This window comes from Ascidiella aspersa, chromosome 7 (genome assembly GCF_963924565.1).
Source record: "Ascidiella aspersa chromosome 7, kaAscAspe10.2, whole genome shotgun sequence".
Classification (NCBI taxonomy): Eukaryota; Metazoa; Chordata; class Ascidiacea; order Phlebobranchia; family Ascidiidae; genus Ascidiella; species Ascidiella aspersa.
The window spans coordinates 31,281,190-31,305,581 of NC_139453.1; the positions used below are offsets into that span (position 1 = coordinate 31,281,190).

The 24,392-nt window shown below is 32.8% G+C and overlaps 4 protein-coding genes across 4 annotated transcripts; 3 read left to right on the forward strand and 1 right to left on the reverse strand.

Moving 5' to 3' along the window:
• Nucleotides 1-1,160: 1,160 nt before the first annotated feature.
• On the forward strand, nucleotides 1,161-7,320 carry LOC146138984 (uncharacterized). Its single transcript, XM_083394754.1, has 12 exons — nucleotides 1,161-1,318; nucleotides 2,180-2,293; nucleotides 2,806-3,003; nucleotides 3,431-3,529; nucleotides 3,719-3,784; nucleotides 4,135-4,258; nucleotides 4,327-4,371; nucleotides 4,730-4,864; nucleotides 5,406-5,479; nucleotides 5,650-5,743; nucleotides 5,952-6,006; nucleotides 6,201-7,320. The coding sequence occupies exons 1-12, from the start codon at nucleotides 1,286-1,288 to the stop codon at nucleotides 6,370-6,372; spliced, it is 1,209 nt and encodes a 402-aa protein (XP_083250880.1). The 5' UTR covers nucleotides 1,161-1,285; the 3' UTR covers nucleotides 6,373-7,320.
• Nucleotides 7,321-9,121: 1,801 nt separating this feature from the next.
• Nucleotides 9,122-14,450, forward strand: LOC146138985 (SMAD family member 3-like). Its single transcript, XM_083394858.1, has 10 exons — nucleotides 9,122-9,351; nucleotides 9,506-9,559; nucleotides 9,875-10,050; nucleotides 10,690-10,833; nucleotides 11,246-11,347; nucleotides 11,751-11,795; nucleotides 11,947-12,159; nucleotides 12,963-13,100; nucleotides 13,629-13,773; nucleotides 14,316-14,450. Exons 1-10 carry the CDS (start codon nucleotides 9,152-9,154, stop codon nucleotides 14,437-14,439), a joined length of 1,341 nt encoding a protein of 446 aa, XP_083250984.1. The 5' UTR covers nucleotides 9,122-9,151; the 3' UTR covers nucleotides 14,440-14,450.
• A 795-nt stretch (nucleotides 14,451-15,245) lies between these two features.
• On the reverse strand, nucleotides 15,246-17,957 carry LOC146138986 (trans-L-3-hydroxyproline dehydratase-like). Its single transcript, XM_083393562.1, has 7 exons — nucleotides 17,696-17,957; nucleotides 17,287-17,436; nucleotides 17,070-17,223; nucleotides 16,672-16,845; nucleotides 16,451-16,567; nucleotides 16,276-16,391; nucleotides 15,246-16,135 (listed from the first exon to the last, which is right to left on the reverse strand). Exons 1-7 carry the CDS (start codon nucleotides 17,839-17,841, stop codon nucleotides 15,988-15,990), a joined length of 1,005 nt encoding a protein of 334 aa, XP_083249688.1. The 5' UTR covers nucleotides 17,842-17,957; the 3' UTR covers nucleotides 15,246-15,987.
• An 898-nt stretch (nucleotides 17,958-18,855) lies between these two features.
• On the forward strand, nucleotides 18,856-24,286 carry LOC146138987 (AP-4 complex subunit epsilon-1-like). Its single transcript, XM_083394755.1, has 11 exons — nucleotides 18,856-19,652; nucleotides 20,195-20,413; nucleotides 20,794-20,944; nucleotides 21,355-21,464; nucleotides 21,845-21,987; nucleotides 22,202-22,314; nucleotides 22,393-22,478; nucleotides 22,673-22,762; nucleotides 22,950-23,096; nucleotides 23,314-23,391; nucleotides 23,648-24,286. The coding sequence occupies exons 1-11, from the start codon at nucleotides 18,960-18,962 to the stop codon at nucleotides 24,191-24,193; spliced, it is 2,376 nt and encodes a 791-aa protein (XP_083250881.1). The 5' UTR covers nucleotides 18,856-18,959; the 3' UTR covers nucleotides 24,194-24,286.
• Nucleotides 24,287-24,392: the final 106 nt, after the last annotated feature.

Below are 24,392 nucleotides of genomic sequence, written 5' to 3' on the forward strand. Positions count from 1 at the left end.
AATGAGATAACAGCTGAAGAGGCGAGCTGCGATATTCGGCGGTCGTGAAAAAGTGCGCTTCAAAGGCAGCTTTCTTGCACAGAACTTTCGGCGTGATGTCGCACTTTTTCACGGCAGCTGATTTCGCACTTTGCATCTGAAGAAAGTTCGAGAATGACAACTGACTTGTCTTGCCACTTTGACTAAATTAATGGCAGAACTTTCGCGATCTGTTGGTAGAGACTTGTAAAAGTGCTTTTAAAGGTTATGGATGTAATTCAATGTTTCTATCATATTTAATTGTTTTGGTTTCTTGCCACAAAAAATAATGACATGAGACGTATTCAAGTGTTTTTCAAGATCTTTTTGTCGGCTTTTTTACATATATTTATATTTTAACAATAATGCTTAATATTTCAGTTTGATTTTTCTATCACAAAATGCAATGACGAGGAAAAACACTATTTGTTTTTATTTTTATTTAAATTATTCTAAATTTAATCGAATTCATATGATAAATAATAATCTAAACCAAGCAAGCCCACATTTTTACATTTCTTGCCGCTGTCTCACGCCTGCAAACGCCCAAACAGCAGTTGTCTTACCAACAGCCGCTCCACACATTTGCTGCCACCTTTGGGACTTTAAATATTCGCAAAACGACACTTTTATAAGTTTGCCATCTGTTCAACGTGGATAAGTGAATACTATTGCAAAAACGCTCAGGCCGAATTTAGCGTAAAACAGTATTTACTTTATCATTTACCACCTTGCTTGCACAAGGTGTCGGAAGCTTAATATCTCATCCCAGTATCGATACTCGATAATTGTGACAAAAAGTATCGCGATCCTATCTGAATTCGCAAATTGGCCAAATTCAGAAATAACACTTGCTTTTAAATTTTTACTTCAAAAATCATTTCAGCCCAGTGGTACCGTAATGCAAAACGGGCTCAGGCCTTCAATGAAAACAATTTTGAATTAAAATGTTTTTACGTAGTTGTGTTTAGTTTACCGATTACTAATCATTATTTTTCTTATTTTTTTCTTCTCGTACCGGTACATATTTTAAAGAATAATGAAAATTTCTTGAATCCAATTTTATTTACGTCATTGCTAGACGTATTTAGTCACGAGTAGGTGTGCGGAAATCAGCGGTGCATTGTGGGTCGTAATTTTAATGGCGGACATTTTGTGAAAAAACTGAAATCGTTTTAAAACCGACATTTCACCCCAAACTATGCCATAAACAAATCAAACAGATTGCTTTCGAAAAAGCTCTTGGTCATTTAAATGACGTGCTGTGATGTCACGGTTAATTGGCCAATCAACGTCGACGGTGAGCTTATTGATTGTTACGTCGCTTCCTTTTCCGTTTCCTGCGAAATGCGATCGAAGTAAAATTCCCTGTTTAGCCTCGAATACATTTCATTGACGAATGTTAACAACTATTTGTATGTTTACGTTGTTTGGTGCTGAAAGTTAGACTTGTAGGAAATGCTTACAGTCTTCTAAAGGCGTTTAAAATAGATGAACACCTAAGCTTATCAACTAAATATAGGTATTCACTTAAAAATCTTGCATGTTTTTATAGATGCAAGTTCATATTTTATTAATTAGTATGGTTGATAAATAGTTATAGCGTTGTAATAAAAAACAAGTTGTTAAACTAAAAATAATTTAACCAAGTGAACACGGTTCACTTAAAAATCTTTTCAAATGTTAAAAGGAGCATACCTGAGATTTGTTTTTAGTAATCAACTTGCAAGCTAAATTATTGGAAACTTTTTTCACTGGTGGTTAAACTATGTTAAAAATTAAGAACCGGCACATATGTATAACTTCCATTGCCCACCTGTAAATTTAAAACATTTGGACCTCGATAAAAGTTACATGGTCTAGAACTCTACAACAATTATTAAATCAATGCACATTACTTGGGTTAGGTTGCGGGTTACTGTTTGGGTGAGGTTGGGTCAAGTATTAGTATATTCTTTGTTAAATAATAATACTTGACCAACCCTAACCCAAACGCTAACCCGCATCCTAGCATAAATACATGTGCGTTAATTTCATAACTGTGGTAGGATTCTAAACCAGTGCCGTTACATGAAATAAATAATTTTCAAGTTATTATGTTTTATTTAATTATGATCAAGTATTATTTTTATACTATTTATATGTTTAAATGTTATTTCAGCACCAATCAGCTTTATCTACTCTTGGTAAAGAACTACTGAGAGCTGCCGAAGATGGCGACGAGAAGTCCGTCAAGTCGCTTCTACTACAGGGAGCCCCATTCACTGCTAACTGGGTAAGGACGTCACATATTTCATGTTTTAAATGAGGTTAACTTAATATTTTATTTTGGTTTACATTTCCTATTTTTTTTGTTGTTTACATTTCCTATTTATTTTAAAGCATTTGAAACAGTATGCCATATTTTGTACTTTTCAAGAGGTAGAAGTTTTTTTCTAACAATTAATATAAAATTGTGCAGTTTAAAAGTACACTGGCAAACAAATCTGTATATATTTACATTGAAGAAATGTTTTTTCAGAATAAACAATATGAGACCCATGACTAACTTGATTTAATTTAAAAAAAATTTTTTTAACTTTAAGCTCTCATAAAGACACATACAGGACATTATTGCAATTAAGTCTTATTCTGTCAAACATGAAAGTTCCCAGTATACATCTTGTGTGTTGCATGATTCGAAAAATGATTAACATTTTTTCGCTTTACTGTCACAGTATAATGTCAACCACTTGGAACCATGCATCTGTAAATTTTGTCTGGCCCATCTAATATTGTTTCTTCTAGCTGGGGATGTCCCCATTGCACTACGCTTGCATCAATGGACACCTTGGTTCCGCCCAAATCTTGACGCGGGCCGGGGTTTCGTGGGACGGACGCACAAAAGTTGACAAGACCCCGATGCACTTTGCGGCTCAGTTTGGTCACCTCTCTATTGTATCCATGCTCATTGGATTTGGGGCTGATGTCAATGCAAAGGACATGGTGTGTTTTGTTTATTTAAGTGATTTAAAACTGGTTTAGTTATATACTTGTTTTAAATTTTGTTTAACTTACAGTTGCACATTCAAGCTAAGTTTTTTTAAAAGATTTTTCTTTGTGAATTGGTACAACTTTTTATAAATACCTAAGTGCATTATGATCATTGTGTTTAAATTAATTTTATAATCACTAAAACCTTATTTGCAATAAGCCAAAATACTGGTTTGGCCTTAAAATAAAGCCGCATAAAACAATCATTTATGAACCATTTAAGTATTTTAGTTTTAAGTGGTTCATGTTATATGGTGATGTGCTTTAGCAGTTGTCTGTCACTGTTTGTAGTGAGTTATGATTTAACTACTTAAGGCCTCTTCTACAAATTACCAATGTGTTGTAATTTTTCTATAATGTCATAAAAAATACATTTTAGCTTGAAATGACTCCATTGCACTGGGCAGTTGTTGAACAACATTTTGCGATTGTAAAACTCCTCGTCTCCAACCAAGCAGTAATAACAACTAAAAACAAGGTAAGCTTCACTTTTTTATATTTTTAACATATAGAAAACAAATGTAAACATTGTTCTGTGATTGGTCCTTGTTTAGTAAGAACTTAATAAATTGCTGGTTTAAAAGTTTTATTGTTAAAATACAATGTAGAGCAATGTATTTGTAACATTTTATCTGATGGTTTAGAGTTTTCAAATAACTTTTTTCAGTTTGATAAAAGCCCAGTTGAAAGTGCATCCGAGGGTTGTGACTACAGGATGGTGGAATACCTCAAGGTAATCCTAGCATTGTACAATATATCAGCTATGCTACCAGGAAAAATAATGGCTATAAACAGTTTTTTTTTAAAGGTTTGGGTGATCGCTAAGTAGTTTTAAGAGACCGCAAGTGTTTCATTTAAATACCAAAAAGTTGCAAGTCCAAAATTCGGGAAACCGCTGGAGAAACCGTTTTCGGTCCCCCAAAACACCTTAAAAAAACACTGGCTATAAATATTAAAAAAATGGTTTTACAATAACAATGTGGTCAATTAGGTTTGTGAGCTAGTTATGCTTTCACATTTGACTTAATTTTACTTATCACTGGTGGATAATTTTAATGTGCTTAACCACTTTATTGTGTTTAGTGTTGTTTGGGAAACGGTGACACGATTCGTGACGACGCTTCTTCATCTCCTGTACAAGGTAGGCTTGGTGTTTTACATAGAACAAACAAAGGCGATCATAAGTTGTATCATAGCAGTGTGGAAAGCAAGTAGTTTCTCTATTTCTCATACTAAAAATTTGTCTACTGTTAACAAATATCTTTAACTTTTCAGATGACACAAGCGAAAGCGAATCGCTACAGAGTTCAACAATAAGTGGTGAGTTATTATACAAAAGGTGTATGTTTGTACTAAACCTATATGTTTTTATTTTAAGATGTATGTTTGTGTTTCTACCATAAAACAGCTTGAATAATATTCAATTAATATATTTATATTAGATAAGAATCTTTGACATTTATACACACATGACCCCTAAAATTATAGTATTAGACTTTGATGATTTTCTGACAAAATTATAATAATAACCTCAATCCTGATTTTCAAAATTCTTTACCACTTTTATCCTAATTTATTATTTTATTTTTTTCGTAAGCCTGGTGTAACTCTTAAAGTACAGTCAACTTGTGCTTACATGGCATAAAACTGATGTTTTTCACACACATGTTATATTCAGACCAACACCCTTGGCTCCAGCACGACATATTAAGCCAGAACGTTGCCAGTGGGGCCTCGGTGCTGCTTGAGGGGGCAAACGCCATCACCCTGACCGAGGGGGGCAAGCTTGCCTGGTCGCACCTCTTCGAACAAGGTAAATCAACAAATATGCTCTTGCTTGAATTGTATGAGTCATATATTTAGGCCGGATCTAAAGTTATGTTTACAACCCAAAAGACTATTTTGGAACACAATAATCGTTTTTTTAGTATTTTCATTGAAGTTCCGACACACTGTATTCTTAAAAACCGGCATATTGATATAAACTATAAATTATCTCTTGTAATAATTCAGCACCAAATAAGGCTCTTTTTAGTCAATTCTACCAACCCGTGGGTTCTTTAGAATATAGTGTTTTGGGTTTGATGAAGTGATTACATAAGGCCTAATTTGGCACATAATATTCAATGTATGTTGCAGTAACTTTTTTGGGTTTATTAATTTGATTTGAAGTCATGTGGACTGGGTATACAAAATGTGGTCAACAATAGGATTTTTCTGGTACATTGTTTTTGATTTTTTAACATTTGAATTCGTTCTTACTTTGCATTTCTATATTTTTACGATTTTTATGCTTGTTGTGCCTTAGTTAGTTGAGTAGGCTTGATTCACATCTAATTTGTTATGTTTTTTAGACCAATCTCTGAAAAAAGAAGAGAAAGAAATTGAATTTGTTTTACCGTCGTCGCTGGCTGATGATGGACAAAAGGTATTGTGATGTCATATTTATAAATTTATTGATGTTTTATATATATTTAGAATAATTATATGAATGGTGTAATCTCTGCATTTTTTAGAGGCAGTCATATGACTGTCCAATGTCCTTTAAACAAAACAAAAAAACGTGATTGCCTAAAATGCCCACACCTTGTTGTTCAGGTTCTTTCCATGAAGCTTGCCAACCAAATGTTGAACGGGTCGAACGGTGGAAACCAACCTTTCACTATTGTGGTCGCTCCCAAGAAGAATACAGGTGAATAATGCTAAAATAAAGTAAAATGTTGTGTCAGCTTGTGATGTTTTAATTTGTTTGTTTTTTATGTTATTTACGTTAAAGTCTATTACAGTTACAATTTGTTTGTTTCTTTTATCTCATTAAAAATTTAGATTTAAATATTGTTTTTTTGTAATTATGAACCAAGTTGATCTATTTTAGAACTTTTTTGTGTGTTGTTTTGCAGTTCTAAAGTCGCCTCCTTCCAAACGAAAAAAACATAACATCACAGTATTTGAACAGTAAGTTATATTTTTATTTTACAATATTAACAATAAACCAAACATAATTATATATATTTAAATTCCCGAATCTCAAAAAAGTGTTTCTTTTTTAATATGAGCTGTTAACGCTCATTCCAAAGCTTTTAAACTTAAAAACGCATTGTTTTAGAGTTTTGTAATGCGCTTATGACATCACAAACGTTTATTTCCAGGCCTCGCGATATTTTCACAACGATCGAGGTGACCCAGGAAGATGCTCTGCAGCGCCAACTAGAGGCAGCACAGAGCGAAGTTGAAATTTATCGCGAAAAGTTGTTTCGTAAAGAACAAGAAGCAACGCTGTGGAAACAACAGCTGGAAAAACTGCAACAAAGCAGGCGATAGTGACGTCATAGTGGCTCATTATTGCTTCTGGAACATGTGTGAATGGTATATTAGGTTAAATTTGAAAAAAAAATGTTATTTAGTCATAAAATTGTGATTTAATTATTGCCAATGTCACGTCAAAAACATCATGTTTTCTTATTTGTGAGTGTCATATTGTTTACTGTACCAAAACTATATTATTAAAAAAACGTATGGAAATACGTTTCTTTATATAATCCTGCCCCAACCTAAAACCCTTGTAAAGAAATCAAGGAGTTTATTTTGATTTGTTGTAAGCATTAAGTCGCCAAAATTGTTTAGGGACACGCCTAACCCTTATCATTATAACTCCACAGCCTTAACTTTTTGCCCACATCATGTTGTTTTTCAATTGGTTGAGTTTTTTGCTTGCCATAATTTTGTTGTACCCTGTAAAGTTATTGGTGCCACCCTTTGGTTTACAATAGTTTCCTCTGATGTTTATCAGTTTGATTTAACTGTGTCCATAGCAGAAGCTTTTAATGCCTGTATTGCTAATGTGGTACTGGAGGGACTTTTTGTTGCTTTATTGAGGTTAAAAAGGTGAATATATTGTTTGGTCAGGTGTTTTGGCCAAGCAACTTAAAAAACGCAGAAAAAGCTTATTTTAGGGCAACTTTTGCGACAATTTTACATTGAAGCGACAATTTTCTTCTGACAAAGGTGATTTGTGCTTTATAATGGCGAATTTTTTTTGTTCAGCAACAACTTCGTTTGAATTTTAGTACTGATACAATGCTCTCTTGTGACATCACAATATTGAACTATTTTTCTATGTTTTCTCGGTGCTATCTCGATGTGCTTTATGACGTAATTATGCGTATTATTGTGCCATATTGCGCATCTATTTTTACGATTGTTGGTGCTTCTGCAGTTTGATGATATGCGCCATCGTGATTTTATAATAAATTTGTTCATTTCGATTCATTTCTTGTGAAACACTGTTGGGCTTCCTTAGAAATAAGTTGTTCTTATATCATCTACTTATGATGAAAAGAACTTGTTGAATTTGATCTGATTTGTTTGGGATTTTTAAGTAAATTTCCTCAGAACAGTGAAACAGTTTATTTTAGTTTGAAATACGTCAGTTCAATCATATTTCGCATTTACTGAGTTAAATTTCCGGCCCGGGTGTTACAAGCTGCTCTGGTGATTAGTAAACGCGTCAGTAAAAATCGTGACAAGATTAAATGCCACTCGGGGTCATTCAAGGAATAATGACGCGTTTAATTGGAAGTTTAAAAGTAACAAAGACAGGAATTAAACACAGAAAGAGTTTTAAACGCAACAGTTTTGTTTCTGATCTGGGAACGTTTCCAAAACGCCCGGTAATCTTGGAATTTAGGAGCAAAATGCGAGAGAAGTAGGTCGATATCGGACTGGTCCGGATTAGCCTGACCTAATCCTCGATTTTTTTGTTGAATTTTTGCAAGTTGAGTGACGTCATTGAATTTGCACGTTTAATGCACAGATTAGTTGCTTGAAACAAAGATGGTGGATTTGTTGTTTTGTTTGGGTCCTTATGTTCCTGGTTTATAAGTGTGTGCTGTTGAGTGATGCTGAGTATGTTGTTAGGCATGAGATGAAAGGACGACATTATTTTTGTTTCATTTTATTGTTTTTATACGTTGTTGTTTTAACGAAATTCTGTCAGATATATTTTTATCCTAGATTTTAAGATTTTTTTTACAAGGTTTTAGACTTAAGTTTAGTTAAACTGAAGTTTTACGATTTTGTGAGACGCAGAGGCTATAGCCTAATGTTTTGTAAAAATATTGGGCGCTGGTCTAGAATCCTACTAGGGTTCCTCTTTTTCCCGGATTTTTTCACTCCCGGAAAACGGGATTGAAAAATGAAACTTCCCGGGAATCCCGGGATCCCGACGAAAAAATTATACATAAAATCACGTCATTTTGAGGTTAATATTTTTTTTTATTTTAGCTTCAAACATTTAATTAAGCTCATTTATGGGCGTTCTTTCTTTCGTGGGTCAAATATTATTATGTTTATTATTAATAATACCGCTTGACCCACCCTCACCCAAACGCTAACCCGCATTCTAACCCAAATAATTTGCTTTGTGGTAAGCGGTATTTAAAGACCGTTTGTTTTTATTAATTTATACGTTCATAACTGAAGGAGCGCCAGACCTTCTCTAATACGAGTCAGGACCCTTATTTGTGATGCATTTTTTTTGTTAAAATAAATTTAATTAGGTTTTTCCGCTGGTAAGCGCAAATAAAACAACTCAGGCAACGACGTTAACATGGTTGGTACTATTTTTTTTCTTTATATTAGTCAAAAACGGCAATATTTTTTAAGTTTTGCTAGGTTGCCAATACCCGGGATTATAAAAAAAACTTCCCGGGATTGTTAATTCGCGGGAAATCCCGGGAATTTCCCGTCGAAACATTCCCGGAGAGGAACCCTAAATCCTACCACAGTTCTAAAATCAACGCACAAGATTTAAGTTAGGGTGCGGGTTAGCGTTTGGGTGTGTGTGTGGTCAAGTATTATTATATTCTTTATCTAATGATAATACCTGACCGACCCTAACCCAAACGCTAACCCTCACCCTAACCCAAATGGTGTTTCGTTGTGGTAGGATTCTAGACCAGCGCCAAATATTGTTGTTCTTTGTCATTGTTTAACTAACTTTTTTGGGAATTGCTCAAATATCTATATATTTTTTAATTTATTTTTATGCAATTTTCTATTCAGTGTTCTGATGTAGTTGTGCATTTTTTTGTTATAAATAATGTTTACGTTATCAGCAAATCAAATCGTGAAGCGCTTAGTCGGAGCAAAAACAATTGACTTGGATTGTCAGGAAGAAAAACAAGCTGAGAAGTTCTTAAAAGCTCTCGCGAAAAAGTTTAAAAAAGGCAAAAGTTTAGATGAATTAGAACGAGCAATCACCGAACGTACAGCAAAAACAAAATGCATCACAATTTCAAGGTAATTAATTTATTACAGAATGTATATCGAAAAATAATATTATTTGTTAAGTTAAATTTAAATATAGGTAGATTTTGTTTAGATATTTATAAACAAAGGTTTAGAACCAATTTTTCTCGTGATTTTTATTAACTTAACTTTTGTGACTTTTTAGATCAGAATGGCGAACTCTGATGAACAGTCCTGATATCATCAACACAAATGGAGAGTAAGTAGATATTTTGTGCAGACTTAACAAGTTTTAAATTATAATTTGCCATAAATTGTGTTACCTTTCACTTCCTGCCGAAAAAGATGGTAAAACACTTCCAAACATAATATTGAATTTTTAAATGTAAAAAAATCTCTTTTCTTATATTGTAAACTTGGTCCTAAGAAAATCTTTGCCAGAGTACTTAATTGATTAATTGTTTATCTTCCAAAAGTTAGTAACCATAAAAAAACTAAATAAAGTCAATTACATTTTGTTATAAATTTGAAACTAGATCCTAAACTAAATCTATTGCATATTTTTTTTTCACAGAACGACGAAAGCCCCCCAAGTTCTTCCCCACGTTTGGACGTGTCGATTCTGGAGGTTCCCGTACTTACAAACTGCCGTCGAGCTTTCGTGCATATCGACGTGCGAGCACGGATTTGAGAGAGTCACCGATGAAATATGCATCCAACCGTATCACTACAACAAAATAGAGGCACCAGGTTTGAATAATTTCGTCTAAATTTTTATGTTTATTTTTATTTTGCATGCTTTGTTAAGTATTTTGTCTACTATTTAATTTTTGGTTCATTTTGCTCCTTAAGGCAGTATTACACAAGGTATTCAAATAATGTACAAAGTTCATTTGTTTGTTATAGTACAGGCTTTATTTTTGATCTCTACTAAAGGACCTAATATCCTTATCTAAAGTTTGAACAACTTAAAAACAAGCAATTTTAAATAATTTCTTCCATCAGAGCTTTCACAAAATTGTCAAAACACTATGCAACATAATATACAGTTTAAAAGTACTTTTAATAAATCCTAAAGACAGAACATTGGCAGAGGTCGTAAGTTTAAACCTCACTGAAGACCAGTTGTCCTAGTCTTGCTTGCATGATTGATCAACTGATTTTGTTGGTCTCTTAAGGCTCCCAGATGCATGATATGTCGCTTTTATCATTGGCCAAAAAGCAGCTTTGCAAGGGCCAGATCACAGTGGTTTATAATGTTTGTGTGTGTATCTTTTGTGTTGCTTAACTCTGATGATGATTTGAGTTAATTTTGTTGATTTCATTAAAACTTTATACACAGTTTCCATATTTGCACCATATGCATCTATATACTTTACTATCCAACAGCTCTTCCCCCGGTTCTGGTTCCAAAGTCAGCAGAACCTCTCCCCTCCCGCGACCAACTCCCCCCAATCTCACTTGACGGAAGTTCAATCCCGAAAAACCTAACTTTCAGCGACGGACTTGAACCGTCACAAAAGTTTGTTGCAGGTTGGAAAAAGAGTGGTTCGTTGTAGGAATGTTTAACACTTGCATTTTATTCCGATATCAATACCCAAAATTTTGGACAAAATACATAGCTATTTGATGCCAAACCTACTTTTTTGAAATGGTTACCTTCACATTATAATCCACTGTTGAATTGCAAATTTGTCTGGAATTATTTTATTAATTTAGTATCGGATAAGTACCAACATTACCCCTATTGTATATATAAAAATATTTTTGGGTGAAAGTATGTTTTTTTACATTTCCTTGTATTTGCGTCAGAAAAATGAGATGTTGTTGTCTAATCTTTTTTCATTAAAATGTTAAAGTTTTATGAGTTACGCATTTCGCCTGGCATGCACAACCCAATTCCATTGTATCCACCTGTTAGCTGGCATCATATGTTTATATTCAGACACTCCACCACCTGGATATATGAGTGAGGACAGTGAGACACAAGATCATGATAATAACGGGAGCGTCACCAACAGCCCTCAACCTGCAAGCTACAACTCTGGTAAGTTGCGGTTATTCTGACACTATACTTGCCTTAATGTAACAAACAACATAAGTGTAAGGTGGATTGTAATGTAATGAATGGTGTTGTATATATATGAGTAAATAAAATCAGCCCTGTTACTATTATAAAATGGTACATACAGTCAATATTTTTGGTACTTTTTTTGCTAAAGGAAATGTTTTAGTTACATTTTAAACACCTTTTGATGAGATAAATTAGGCATTACCATTGCAAATCAGTCAACATTGTTTTATCATTACATAATATTTTCAATAAACTGGATTCCCAGCATAAGTATTTATCTTTTTTATCACTTCAATGTCATAGAATATAAATTATCAGTGTTTCATTTAAACTGCTCTATTGTAAATAATGAAATCATATTTGTAAACTATTTCAGAGTCAGAAATGAACTTTCAACCAAACCTTTCCACTCCAATGCTTGGTAAGTTTACATTTTTAGAGACACTTGACATACAGACATTTTAATCCAACATTTTCTAAAAGGCCTCTGCTATGTTGAGTGTTAAATGACTCATATAAACTAATATTTTAGGGAGAGCAGATTTGTTAAACAGCAAGTTAATTTCATCCAGATGCGCAGCCAGTGGCGTACTGCGAACCACCGTTCTGGTGTTCGATCTCCTACTACGAAATGAACCAGCGTGTCGGTGAAACGTACCACGCCTCGCAACCATCGCTGACCGTCGATGGATTTACCGATCCGTCAAACTCCGAGCGATTCTGTCTCGGTCTGCTTTCAAACATCAACAGAAACCAACAAATTGAGCTGACGCGCCGACATGTCGGTGAGTAGCGACAGTACAAAGACAACGGTTAAAAATAATCCAAATCGCGAGTCCAGTAAAAGAAACAATTGAGTCAGATTTACACCCAGCAGCCCTGCTTTAAATATATATTGTGTTATAGGGCTTTATTTCTCTAGCTCAATGATTGTTATAGTCTTTACAGCTATCTAGTTGATTAAAATACTAATTTAATGTTGGGAATTATTATTAAAATTTTTTATATATTTTTTTTAAATTATTTAAGTCCTCCAATATATAAGAAGGGTCAAAAAGTTGGTTGCCAGGTGAAAAGTTTTATAAGCGCTACTGTTTGGTAAGTCGCCACTGTACAAAGTGTTACATTAGGATTCCAAACTGCCAGTCTGCAACCTTTTATTATAAATAAACTATTACAAATAAAATCTGCTTTGTAGTTATTATTAAGGCACATGTTTCTAGCTCAGTGCTTATAATATTTTTTTACAGCTAACTAGGTTTTATAAATACTGGTTTCATGTTAGAATTGATTTAGTGAGAATATTTAAGGCAATACAGAAGTAGGGAGCATTTTAAAAGTTTTAAATGTCTCTCTGTTTTTTTCAACAATGATTGAATAAAAATAAAAATATATTTAAAACGTTTAAAATGCTACTTATTTCTGTACGGTCATTGACGTTTATTCTACATCTAACTAACAAACTTCAGTCATTATTCTCAAATGTTAAGATTATCATTAACCATTTTTATTTAATTAATTGAGTCCTTTAAAGTAAGTGGTTGATTTTTATGAATTTACATTCAACTAACTTGTTTTATCGTCACAGGCAAGGGTGTGCGTTTATACTACATCGGTGGTGAAGTGTTCGCGGAATGTTTGGGCGAAAGCTCGATATTCGTGCAAAGTCCGAACTGCAACAAACGATATGGGTGGCACCCGGCAACCGTTGTCAAGATACCTCCAGGTTTGGATCGACTTCGAATTGTGCTGAGATGTATAATATTATCCTTGAACTGAATGAAACTTTTACAACCTAAACACAATTCTATGTGCATAAAAACTCTAAATTGATAAATTATTAAATAGATTTTAAAAAGGACACCTGCATTCCATATAATAATTAGTGTATCATATAAAAGGCCTAATGTTTAAAGATGTTTCAGTTGCCTAAAAACTCCCAAACAGACAGCTGGTAGACATACAACATACTCTTACACAAGGTTTGATATTCCTGCCATGTCAATCTAAAGACAGCTCTAACTTTTATTGTGCCTTTTTTTCAATTGTCCGTCCAAGACCTTCTTAATTAAAGCCTGTTGTTCCTGTTCCTCAACTGAAAAATATTCTAAAGTTACACACAAACAATATCAACTAACTATTCTATTTTCTCTGTTAAGAAATATAGTGCAAGATCTCCGTATGATAACATATTTTACTCTTTCACTTCCTAAACATAGCAGCTATCTTTATATTTTGCTATTTTGATTTCCAGGTTGCAATCTGAAGATCTTTAACAACCAGGAATTTGCAGCCCTCTTGTCACAGCTCGTTAACCAAGGTTTTGAAGCAGTCTACCAACTTACTCGGATGTGCACCATAAGAATGAGCTTTGTGAAGGGATGGGGGGCAGAATACAGGTGGGACAAGTTTGTTATTAATCTGTTTTTAATTGTTTGTTCCTAGTTGAAATACATTAAAGTGTGAACAGTGAGCATTACACTTCATTTTTTTGTTACTGCTTGAAGTTAACTTGAAAAGCTTTACGTAACATTCACTGACACAAAACTTTTATTGTGATTCAAAAAGTTAATTATGCCCAAAGTAATTCGTCACAAAATTTTGTAATTCTTAATTTTTTTTTAGTGTTCTAGAATTTTCTGATGTTTATTACAAAAATTTTGTTTATAAGCAAATCTGTTTTAGTTCAAACACAGTACGTTACAAAGTACAACCCTAAAAAAACAAAAATCATTTTTATCAGTAGTTCTCCAGCTTTTTCACCTGGCAATACCTGTAAAGATTTACAACTTTTTAAGTTTACTTAAAAATAATTACTTCACGGTATTACAAACCAATAAGAAGGGTTTGATCCATCTAATTCTAAAACATAAAAAAATTTCTTTGATTAAGATGATCTGGTTGTGATATTTTTATGATTATAATATTTGTTTTACTTCAGGCGACAAACGGTGACGGCGACTCCTTGTTGGATCGAACTACATCTCAACGGCCCCCTCCAGTGGCTTGATAAAGTGCTCACGCAGATGGGTTCGCCCCACATCCCATGTTCTTCTACCTCGTAATTTCACTTCCTTTCTTACTTCGAAGAAATTACTAAGATCTGCTAAAATTTCGGACACTCTGTGGTAGGGTTTGGGAACACATTATTGTATACATGATTTGAAGAAATATGTGAAAAAGTTTAACTAACCAAATTATAAATGTTTTAGTCGATTGGTGCAACTTTCTTCTTTTTTGCAACTTAGGAAAGTCCTAAACAACCAGAAGAGCTTTTTGGTGATGATAAATTTTTGTGCTTTATTTTAGTGATAATGAAATTAGTTTTTTGTTAAGGCAATCTTATTTAACATCATTTTCCGCAAAGTTCTTTAAGAAAATACTGTTTTCAGCATAAAATCATTGTTTTATTCAGAAATCGGTTTTGAAAGTTATTTTTAACCAAACTTGGTAAAACAAATATTAAAAAAAAGACTTTTCTAAACTTGTTATGAACTCTCATTAGCTAGAGCTATTTACTTTTGGTTTTTGACTTGCTGGAATTAGTCGAAGAAATCTCCCAACCTTTCAGTTCCCCTGATTTCATTGTAACTGGGCAACTCGTGTACATATCTTACCTACTTGTTGTAAACTGCCATTATTTCTACTTGCATGGTACCACCAGTCACGGCCTTTTAACTGGGTCGGGGGTTAATTCACACAAGATGTCTTTCACCTTTCTGAAGCCATCTTGTGTACAATCGGTGCCTACACAGAGGTTTACCAAAATCCAGTACCCAGTGTATTTCAGCATTTTCTACAAGGCAATATTTCGGACACTTTTGCATGTGCATTGCACAGATCAGTATACTTTAATATTTGTTAAAAGTTGGTTATTAAAATTTAATATGTTGACCAGTACGACTCCAGAAGGGCTTAAACACAGCATACACATTGTGTATAGACATTTCCGTTGGGACCAATTTATTTGATAAAGTCCACACCCTGAACCCATAGTAGGCCGTGTCTCCAGTACACGTTGTATATTACGCTTAAAGTTCATCCGTTTAGTGCAACTGAGTATTTGCTTCAACTGTGCCACGCTTGCTCCTTTATTTCGCTCGCCCGTGTGTAAATAAAAGCACACACATATTGTACAAATTAGTTTGTAATATTTTGAAATACAGTGTATGGAATGAATAAGAGCATAGTTAATACATTGTTTAAACTAGCGACGTACAGATACCGACCGGATACCAACTGAAGTAATTACTAAACTCCAGTGTTTCTCAAACCTTTTTTCAATACACACAGCATAAGAAAGTTGGAACTTAATTAATATGAGCCATTTTTCGTATATTGCTCTAGTTTTTTTTAATTTGAATCCCAATGAATCTAACCATATAAAAAGTAATGCAGTAGGCTGAGAAACTCCGCTATACTCAAACAAAAAAAATATTTCAAGGTATTTTTTTTGTCTTTTATACATTTCTTGATAGAAAACTTTGTTGCATTGCCACTTTGCGTTGTGTCAGTTTAGATTTAATATTATCGGACATGCTTAGTTTAAATTAATTCAAGAAGATTATAGTGATACAACACTCTGTGACATAATTCACTTGATGTTCAGTGATTTAGACCAACAAAAATCCACTCTGCAGACAATCCTCTTTTTCTGCAGTAAACGTTGACTGTCCAGTGTAAAAAGCGTTGCCCGATACTTCCACTATAACCCCTTCATGTTGGCCACACAGGGTTTTTTTCACAACTTTAGATGTAAATCTGCACACATAATGTTTCAATATTACTCATTTTTTCTTGAAAATTGTATTAGGTAAATGAGATAAGTATGCTTCTAATCATGTTATTTTTTCATTCATACTAATACTAATTATATTTGTTGTATTTTCATGTAATCTTACCTGGATTTGGTTTTGGGGTTCTCAAAGGCTTTTTCTTCATTAACTTTTGTTTTTTCGTTTGAATGTAGCAGCGCCATTTTAGCAGTTACACCAGATCCACATGGACTTCTATCCACCTAATTATAAAATAATATATTAAACTTAAAAATAAAGAAAACATTTAGAGCTTATGCACCTGGGAATCTGCAAAAACACACAAAATTTGTGAAATATCGTCGTCAGATTTGTCGTTTGTAAAAATTACTCCATATAGAAATCCAAGTTGTGAATGATATGGGTGTTGAATATTTACCTAAAAATAAAAACAATTTTGTTTAGTTATATGTATTAAATTTACAATAAAAATGATATTCAAATTTGCAAACCACTCGTTTTAAACATTTTATTTAGACATACATTTTTGACAACTGCTAGCTTTATTTGTAATGCAATTTGTTTAATATCCTCAATTTTTGAATCAAAAAAATCCGATCCAAGGAAGTTTGTGTCCACAAATGCATAAAAAGCTCCTCCATAGCAAACATCAACCTCTATTTGACCAACTCCATCAATCGCAAGTTGTACATTTGACTGAAAGTAAAAAAAAACTAGATCAGTAATTTTTTTTATTAAGTTTTAAATACAATTTGATTTACTATTTCAGACATTGAATAGTTTTAGGTTTGGCAGAAAAAAGAACAGTTCACAAAAAGGATATAAAACCATACATTTAATAAAGTACTCTTCATTACTAATATAAACTTATCAATTTTAATCAGTACTCACATATTTATGGGAGCAGTAATACAACTTACCTCTAATACAAATGCAGGCACACTTTCAAACCGAACCCTTTCAGTTTTACAGTTTGAACAAGTTACAAAAGCCTTAACCAGACCGCACGGACACTGAATATTCACTTGACTTTCAGGTTCTTTATATTTTACAATCTTCTGGTCGATACAATATCTATAAAGCACACCAACTAGGCAATTATAACCAATTTTCAAATGTTTTCAAGTGTATAATTACCTGCCTAGTGCAATAACAGCATGACCACACATTGTGCTGTAACCTTCATTGTGCATGAATAGAAAAGCAGCATCTGCTTCCGGTATATCTGGAGTTACAGGTAAAGCACCGTACATATCATAATGTCCCCTGGGCTCAAACATGAGGAATCTGTAAAGCAATTAAAAGAGTGTAAACATGTTATAAAAATAAACTTACGTATAATTACAGTATAATTAAGACGAAAAAGTAATTCATACTTTTAAAAGCCAAATAGAAATATGTATTTAAAATTAGGCATATGCATAATACCATTAGCATAAAAACGAAATTTAAATCTGTAAAGCAATTTATATAAAACATATGTAACATTGGAATAAAAATATGGGGAAAAAGTGCATACTACATCAATACATAAAGGCAGAATTACTTTCGTATGTAGTCCAAGTTGTCTTTGACATATTGCCGTTTGTCAAGAATAGTGTTTCCGACAATTTCAGGCACTCCAGACTTAATTACCCTCAAAGGCTCACCTCCTGTGTGCATTTCAACAGTGCTTATAGTTAAACTTGCCATTTTTTTATCACCAAAGCCTAAAGCTCCTTTACCCACGTTACTAGGTGCGCCACGCAATCATATTTTCAAGGGCCAATGTCAGTGGAGCGTCATTACATGTTACTCAGGAAGTTAGTTGTCGGTTTATGAGGGAAATGAGGAAAATGATTGATGAAAGACGTGCCAACATTTCACGTTTAAAAGCGCGAATTTGTGGTTCTCCTGCACCTTTTTTGTGACAAATAACACGAAAATAAACAAGTGTAATGTTGTTTTGATAAAAAAGTAAACACGAACATGAGTTTACGTCTGTGTTTCGTAAATCGCGCTTTATTTACGACGAAACGATGATTTTTTGTTCTTTATGCAAACGAAAATTAATAAAGATGAGATATTGGTATAAATAAAAGAAATATATTTTAATGCTTTTGTAAGTTTTGTTTCACATTATTTTGTGAAAAATAGTGTATTCAGCGATGCGTGTCCATTAGCGGGATGTAAACAAACTTTCTTCAATGATCTCTTAAATTTTCTTTGGATTTAAGTTTTTAGTTTATTAAAGTTGTTTTGCGGCAAAACGCCCAATGAGTTAAAAAAAATGGTAATGTGGGATGTTATACTAAAGTATTAGGCTTTTTACCTCAAACAATATACGAAAAAATAAAAATAACATTGGTTGAATTATTCAATTTTATCTTATTTGTAACCATTGAGCGGCTGTCCTTAATTGCAAACCTGTATATTATAATTATTTTAATAATATTCCTAAAAGATAGCAGTTGAATTACTGTTATTGTGTATTGGCAACTGGCCGGTCTGCATTCCATGTCACTTTATGCCAAAATTGAATTTAGCCGTTTCTAAATCAAATGTGCACACGAATTGCTTTACAAAATTTGTTGGTGCGCACCTGCCACAGAATGCAGGTTGCAGACTGTGTAATTGGCATGACATGTTTTTAAAGTTAGAGCTTTAGTTATAGACCAAGCATATTGCTAGATCAGTGATTTGTTTTATGTTATATCCAGTACAATTTATGTCATAGGAAACTTATTTTGTGTCTCGTAACACTCCAAGCTTATCAAATATTTTTGAAATGTTAACGGCCTCAAGAATAGGCAAATGCTGATAAAAATGAAATGTCGGATATTGTCTTTAAAACATTTAACTTGGCTGTTGATGCAGTTAAAGGAAAACAAATAATACAAACTCTCACTGTGAGAAATCTGACTTCAGAACTTTCAAAAAACTTAAAAAAAGAATCTGAAGTTGTTGGAAAATTTCTGACGGAAATCTGCAAAAGTTTTCATTCTTGTTCTGCGAGCGACAAAAGACAACATCTTGTTTCGATTATTTATTGTTGCCAGCTTCCTAGTGTTTATGATGTCACAGTTAAGGACTTACTTTCGGGAACGGCCAGGCATGTTATCACTTTCATCGAACAAGCGAAAAATATTCCCGATAAAAAGCTCGGTTACTTAGCATTGTCTTCGTTGAGTGATTGTTGTTCAAGTGACATTTCTTATCTCGCCGTAAACACGATCGTAAAAGACATAGCAAGTAAGCAAGTTGCCGTCATAAAGTTCGCACTTCAAAGTATTTCGCACCTCGTTCAAATCGACTTGGTTCCGGCACTTTTCCCGATAGTTGAGAAGCGATTGTCGCATGATAATGCTGAAGTTCGGATTCAGGCTTCCGTTGCGCTACATTCCATGCACCGGAGGGCACCAGAGTTCACACAGAACTCTAGAAACCACATCAAGAAGTTGGTTTCCGACCGATCGCCTGTTGTTATGGCCTCTGCTATTCCTTACATCACTGATCTTGTCAAGGTTTGTTTTTTTCATTAAACCAGTAATCCTTTTCCTCAATTTTTTTTTAGTCAGTTCTCATTATTTGTATAAATACCTTTACTGTGCTAATGCAATTTTTACTGTGCTAATGCAACAATTATTTGTTCATGGTGTGAATTTTATTTTCTATTTGATTATGTTAAGCCTGCTTTGGGAAAATCTGTAGAACAGTAAAAAGTGCCATGGGTAGTACACTGCACTAAATTAAAATTGGTGATAACTAACAATGGCACAACTTGCAGTGTTATTTTGTTTCTAACTGTCCTGAGCAAATTTACAGTTGGCTCTATTGCTCATTAATCCATTCAAAATAATTTGGGCCGTACGTGGGAAAAAGTCCTAATTGTGATGCCTCGCAGTATTTATAGGATTATGCTAAAATAATTATTTTTCCTAAAATGACAAATTTCATACTAACATTTTTTTTACTTAAGCACTTAATTACGAGTAGTAGCATGTAGGTTAATAAAAACTTGTAAGTAGATCCAATTGTTTATTAAGTGATATTTTATCCTATATAGGTGAACCCTTCTGAATTTGCGGATCTTTCCCCAAAGTTAATTTTCATTTTGAAGCAAGTTGTTGGTGGAAATCTACCGATAACTTTGACACGAAGTGGAATTTGTGCTCCCTGGCTGCAAATAAATATTCTTAAGTTGATTTCTATTGTTGGAATCGAAGATAAATCCCAATTAAATGTGTTTGCAGAAATTCTTGGGCAGCTTTTCAATCGTTGCCAAGTAAGAAAATATTATTTTGTAAAAACTGTGATGTTGATAGAAATTTAAATTAAACTTTAAATAATCTGCCTGTAGCTAGAATCTATTTTTAATCGGACCTATTTTGAATTTTTTAAGTTGGTTTTGGATTTGAAATGTATATGGTTATATCTAGGAAATATTTTTTTAATTTGTTATTTTGCTTGCATGAACGTGCTTGTTAGGTAATGTATATATTCGGTCTGTACCTAAAATATTTTTTGATTAGACTTATTTTAAAGTTTTTTTTATATATCTTGTTTTGAATTTTAAATGTGTATGTTTAATTTAAATTAAAGAAACCTATGTCTGTAAATTCACCTTCGAAATGTTACATTTGTCAAACAAAATGTTTTTTTTAGATGTCCATCCGACCGATAAACTTTGCCGTTTCTGCTGAAGCTACAAAAGTTGTTTTTAAATTTTTTCTGTCCACTGATAAAATATTCCAGCAAACTGTTCACCAGTTGGGAACTTTCCTCAATTCTACTCAACAAAACACTCTACTCACTGGTAGGAAATAATGTTACTCTAAACCAAACTATGGCTACTGGTTTAATTCTACCGGCCTGCAATATTGCATTTTTTAAATTATCAACAAGAATGTTGTTGTATATAAAACTCAGCAAAATTGTAATTTTAGACTAAAGGACAATTTTATAAAGCTTACTATTTAAAAAAAATATTTTTATGTTTTTTTTGTGTGTTGTGTATAATTAAGTCAAATAAGGTGAATAGAAAGTTCTGCTATAAAGGGTGTGTGTTTAACTCTTTTGTTTAATGCAAACTATGATACTTTTCTTATGATTCAAGGCAGATTTACATAAAATTGTAAACTTTGCTCACTACAATGTGCTAATATTGTACTTCACAAATTTAACCCTGAAAAACAATTAATAACAGTTAAACTAATGTTTTTTCAGGTTTAGAATTGTTGACTATTTGTTCTTCTATTGACCCAAGCCTGTGTTCAACTTACCAAGAAACTGTGATGAAAAGTTTGCAGCATTCTGATCAATCTATTAAAAAACAGGTTGGTACATAATTATGGTCTGAAAATTTAGACAGAAAAAGGAATGGTAAAGCTAAGAATGTCAAATAAACCGACATCATCTTGATAAAGATTGAACTAATAATGATACAAGTGTGTATTGAAATCTTAAACTGTTTTTTAAAGAAAAAAGTTTAATTTATTGAACCTAACTTAATGTTTTGACCAAATTCAATAAATAGTAATTATATACCATGTTTAATATATATATATTTAATTTTTTTTTATATATTATTTTTATATATATGACATTTGGATAAAAATACATTAAATCCATCTAAAATGTGCATGGGATTTTTTTTTTATAGAATATTGCTACAAACAAAAGTAATTAACAAAATATTTATTTTCTATTTTTTTAGACCTTGATCTTATTAGAAACGCTGATCAACAAGGACAATTACAAAGCAGTTTTGTTGCATATGGTCAAAGAACTTTCAACTAAACAGTGGGAAAATAATTTTGTGCAAAGTTTGAGTGAAAAAATATCAAACCTAGTTGAGAAATATCCTTTTGTTTATTATTTACATTGCAAAAATAAAAATATTTAAAATTAGTAAGATCATCTGATTATTATAAATTGCTAATCTAAAAACACATATCCACAATATACAACAAGATTTAAGTGCAAAAAATGAGATAAATAACCTAGTTTTAATGAACAATATCACTTAATTGTAAGTTTTAACTTTGGTTGTGTGATCCTTGACGTTCGAAACATATGCAGACGATGATAATTGGATTCTTGGAACTTTTCATACTATCCTGGTTGCCGCCGGTAACAACACCTCCCTAACTGTTTGTGACAAAATATTAAGCCGGATGAAAAAAGGTATTTATAAGCTATTAATTTAATAAACTAAAGGTTTTGTACAATTTTATAGGATTGCAATTTGCAACTTTTTTTTAGCTGACAAAACTACAAAAGGAGAAGAAATTGAAAGATGTTTAAATCTTGACAAATTGTCGTCACTTCATTTTAATATTGTTTGCTTGGTAAGGCATGTTAAGATGTTGTTTTTAAAAAAAATCCTTTTTTTCAATATTATATGAAAACAAAGCAGTAAAACTGCCGCGGTTTACACAATAAAAGAGTTAAAAAATTGTTTCTTAAATCTGTACATAAATCTATAATTCTGTTGATATTCGGACTGGAAAACATTATATAACGCAGATTTTATTTTCTGCAGGAATTATCTGAATTTTCTCCACAATGTGAACACTTTGGTCCAAATGTGATTATTGCTGCAATTTTAAAAAAGTGTGCTTCACTGCAGAAGGTTGGAAAAAGTTCGTTTTTAGGAAAAATTATATATGTTTATAAATTTGTTACCTTTCTATTAACCAAAGTTAGGTCTGGTGTGTAGCCATGTCAAATAAATATATACGGTATATTTTTTAACTAAAATACTCTTTTTTAAACCATATTTTTATATTTTTTAATCTAGTTACTTATGTTTCTACCAGAATTCAGATTTTGAGGAGAATGTTCTTAATATGATTCTTGGAGTGACTAAGCTTTGTGCGTATTTCGAAATTGTCCCGGAAAATCTGTTTGATGAAATAACATCTGTGGTCGGATCTTTAGTGTTGTCGTCAACTGTAGTTTATCAGGTAACTTTGATCTATAGACTATTCAAACCGTACAATAGACAATTAAATATACTTTAGGATTAGCTTTTTGGGTATGATTTATTTAATGTTCTAAAAAACTAGTCTGTTTACATTAATATATTATATTGTTGTGTTATTATTTACATCAAGAAGTACTTCCCCATAGAGTTTGCAGTTCAATGCATGTAATTCAAATCAAGATTTACATTTTTTGTAGCGTTTAAAAGAGCTTCAGTTGCTGTTAGGTAACCTTGCAATACTAAAAGAAGCTTTAAAGAAATTTCAAGAATTTGAGGTAAATTGACAAAGTCATATTGGCTTAATCAATTTTTACAACTAGTTAATTAATCCTAAAATATCATTTATTATATAAAATTGGTGGACCAACCGTTTAACAAAGTTTTAAAATTGCTTTGTCTAATTATGATTTATAACAGTTTGTACTATTTCCTATTATATAGTTGTTGACAGGTCTAACTTTGGATTCTAGGTAAACTTATCTTTTATCCTCCCTTTAAAATTATTTCATTGCTGTTTTTAATTGTGCATAGTTTGACGACGACTTAACATTTCTTCAAGAATTTGTCGAGGAATCAAAAGAAAAATACAAAGACATTATTTTTCCTCAAATCAAAAAAACGATTGTTGGTGAAACCAAACCGAAAGACATAAAACTGACGGTCGATAAAATGCCGAAGCAAATTCGCTCAACCGCGTCGTTTCTAGCGTCGAACATTCCTAGAAGTGAAGAAAATGTTATGACGAAAAGCTTTTTGCAAACGGAGGTCACTCAAAAAAACCAGACCCAAAAAGTTTGGGGTAAGGAGGGTTATTTAGGGAAACCCCCAGTTGAACAACAAAGCGTTGAAAAATCTGACCTTTCAACTTCACTTTTTAATCGACCTTCAACCTCAGTGTCACAACCTACGCTCGGTGAAGCGTTACAAAACCTTTCCGTCGTTGCAAAAAACACAAGCGAAGACCAAGCTATGCTCGATTTAATGAACGATATGCTTATGACATCACAAAGTGGTAGTGACGTAAGCAATGCGAGTCCGTTTCATTTTACAAGCGAAGATTTGAACAAACATGTTTAGAAACAACAAGTTTTATATTTAAAGAGATTATTATTTGCTGCTTTGGTACAAAAAAAGGAAGGTGATTTAAATGAGTAAATTGTTTATACAAGTCAGCAAAGTGTAATTCAATAGGCACTATTAGACTGCTAGGTTTATGTTTGGGAAAAAGTGAAGGTAAATAGGTTATCAGATGTTTAATGTTGCCAATATGTTTAAG

Excerpts from the sequence above, each read along its gene's own strand:
- LOC146138986 (XM_083393562.1), bottom strand. The coding sequence starts at position 17,841 with ATGGCAAGTTTAACTATAAGCACTGTTGAAATGCACACAGGAGGTGAG. Across the intron at positions 17,437-17,695 it reads AACTTGGACTACATACGAAA|ATTCCTCATGTTTGAGCCCA; the intron begins GTAATTCTGCCT and ends ATTGCTTTACAG. Across the intron at positions 16,392-16,450 it reads GTGTTTTTGCAGATTCCCAG|GTGGATAGAAGTCCATGTGG; the intron begins GTGCATAAGCTC and ends TTTTATAATTAG.
- LOC146138985 (XM_083394858.1), top strand. The coding sequence starts at position 9,152 with ATGTTTACGTTATCAGCAAATCAAATCGTGAAGCGCTTAGTCGGAGCA. Across the intron at positions 11,348-11,750 it reads ACCTGCAAGCTACAACTCTG|AGTCAGAAATGAACTTTCAA; the intron begins GTAAGTTGCGGT and ends AAACTATTTCAG. Across the intron at positions 12,160-12,962 it reads GCTGACGCGCCGACATGTCG|GCAAGGGTGTGCGTTTATAC; the intron begins GTGAGTAGCGAC and ends TTATCGTCACAG.
- LOC146138987 (XM_083394755.1), top strand. The coding sequence starts at position 18,960 with ATGTCGGATATTGTCTTTAAAACATTTAACTTGGCTGTTGATGCAGTT. Across the intron at positions 19,653-20,194 it reads ACATCACTGATCTTGTCAAG|GTGAACCCTTCTGAATTTGC; the intron begins GTTTGTTTTTTT and ends TATCCTATATAG. Across the intron at positions 20,945-21,354 it reads ACAAAACACTCTACTCACTG|GTTTAGAATTGTTGACTATT; the intron begins GTAGGAAATAAT and ends ATGTTTTTTCAG.
- LOC146138984 (XM_083394754.1), top strand. The coding sequence starts at position 1,286 with ATGTCACGGTTAATTGGCCAATCAACGTCGACG. Across the intron at positions 4,865-5,405 it reads GTCGCACCTCTTCGAACAAG|ACCAATCTCTGAAAAAAGAA; the intron begins GTAAATCAACAA and ends TATGTTTTTTAG. Across the intron at positions 6,007-6,200 it reads AACATCACAGTATTTGAACA|GCCTCGCGATATTTTCACAA; the intron begins GTAAGTTATATT and ends GTTTATTTCCAG.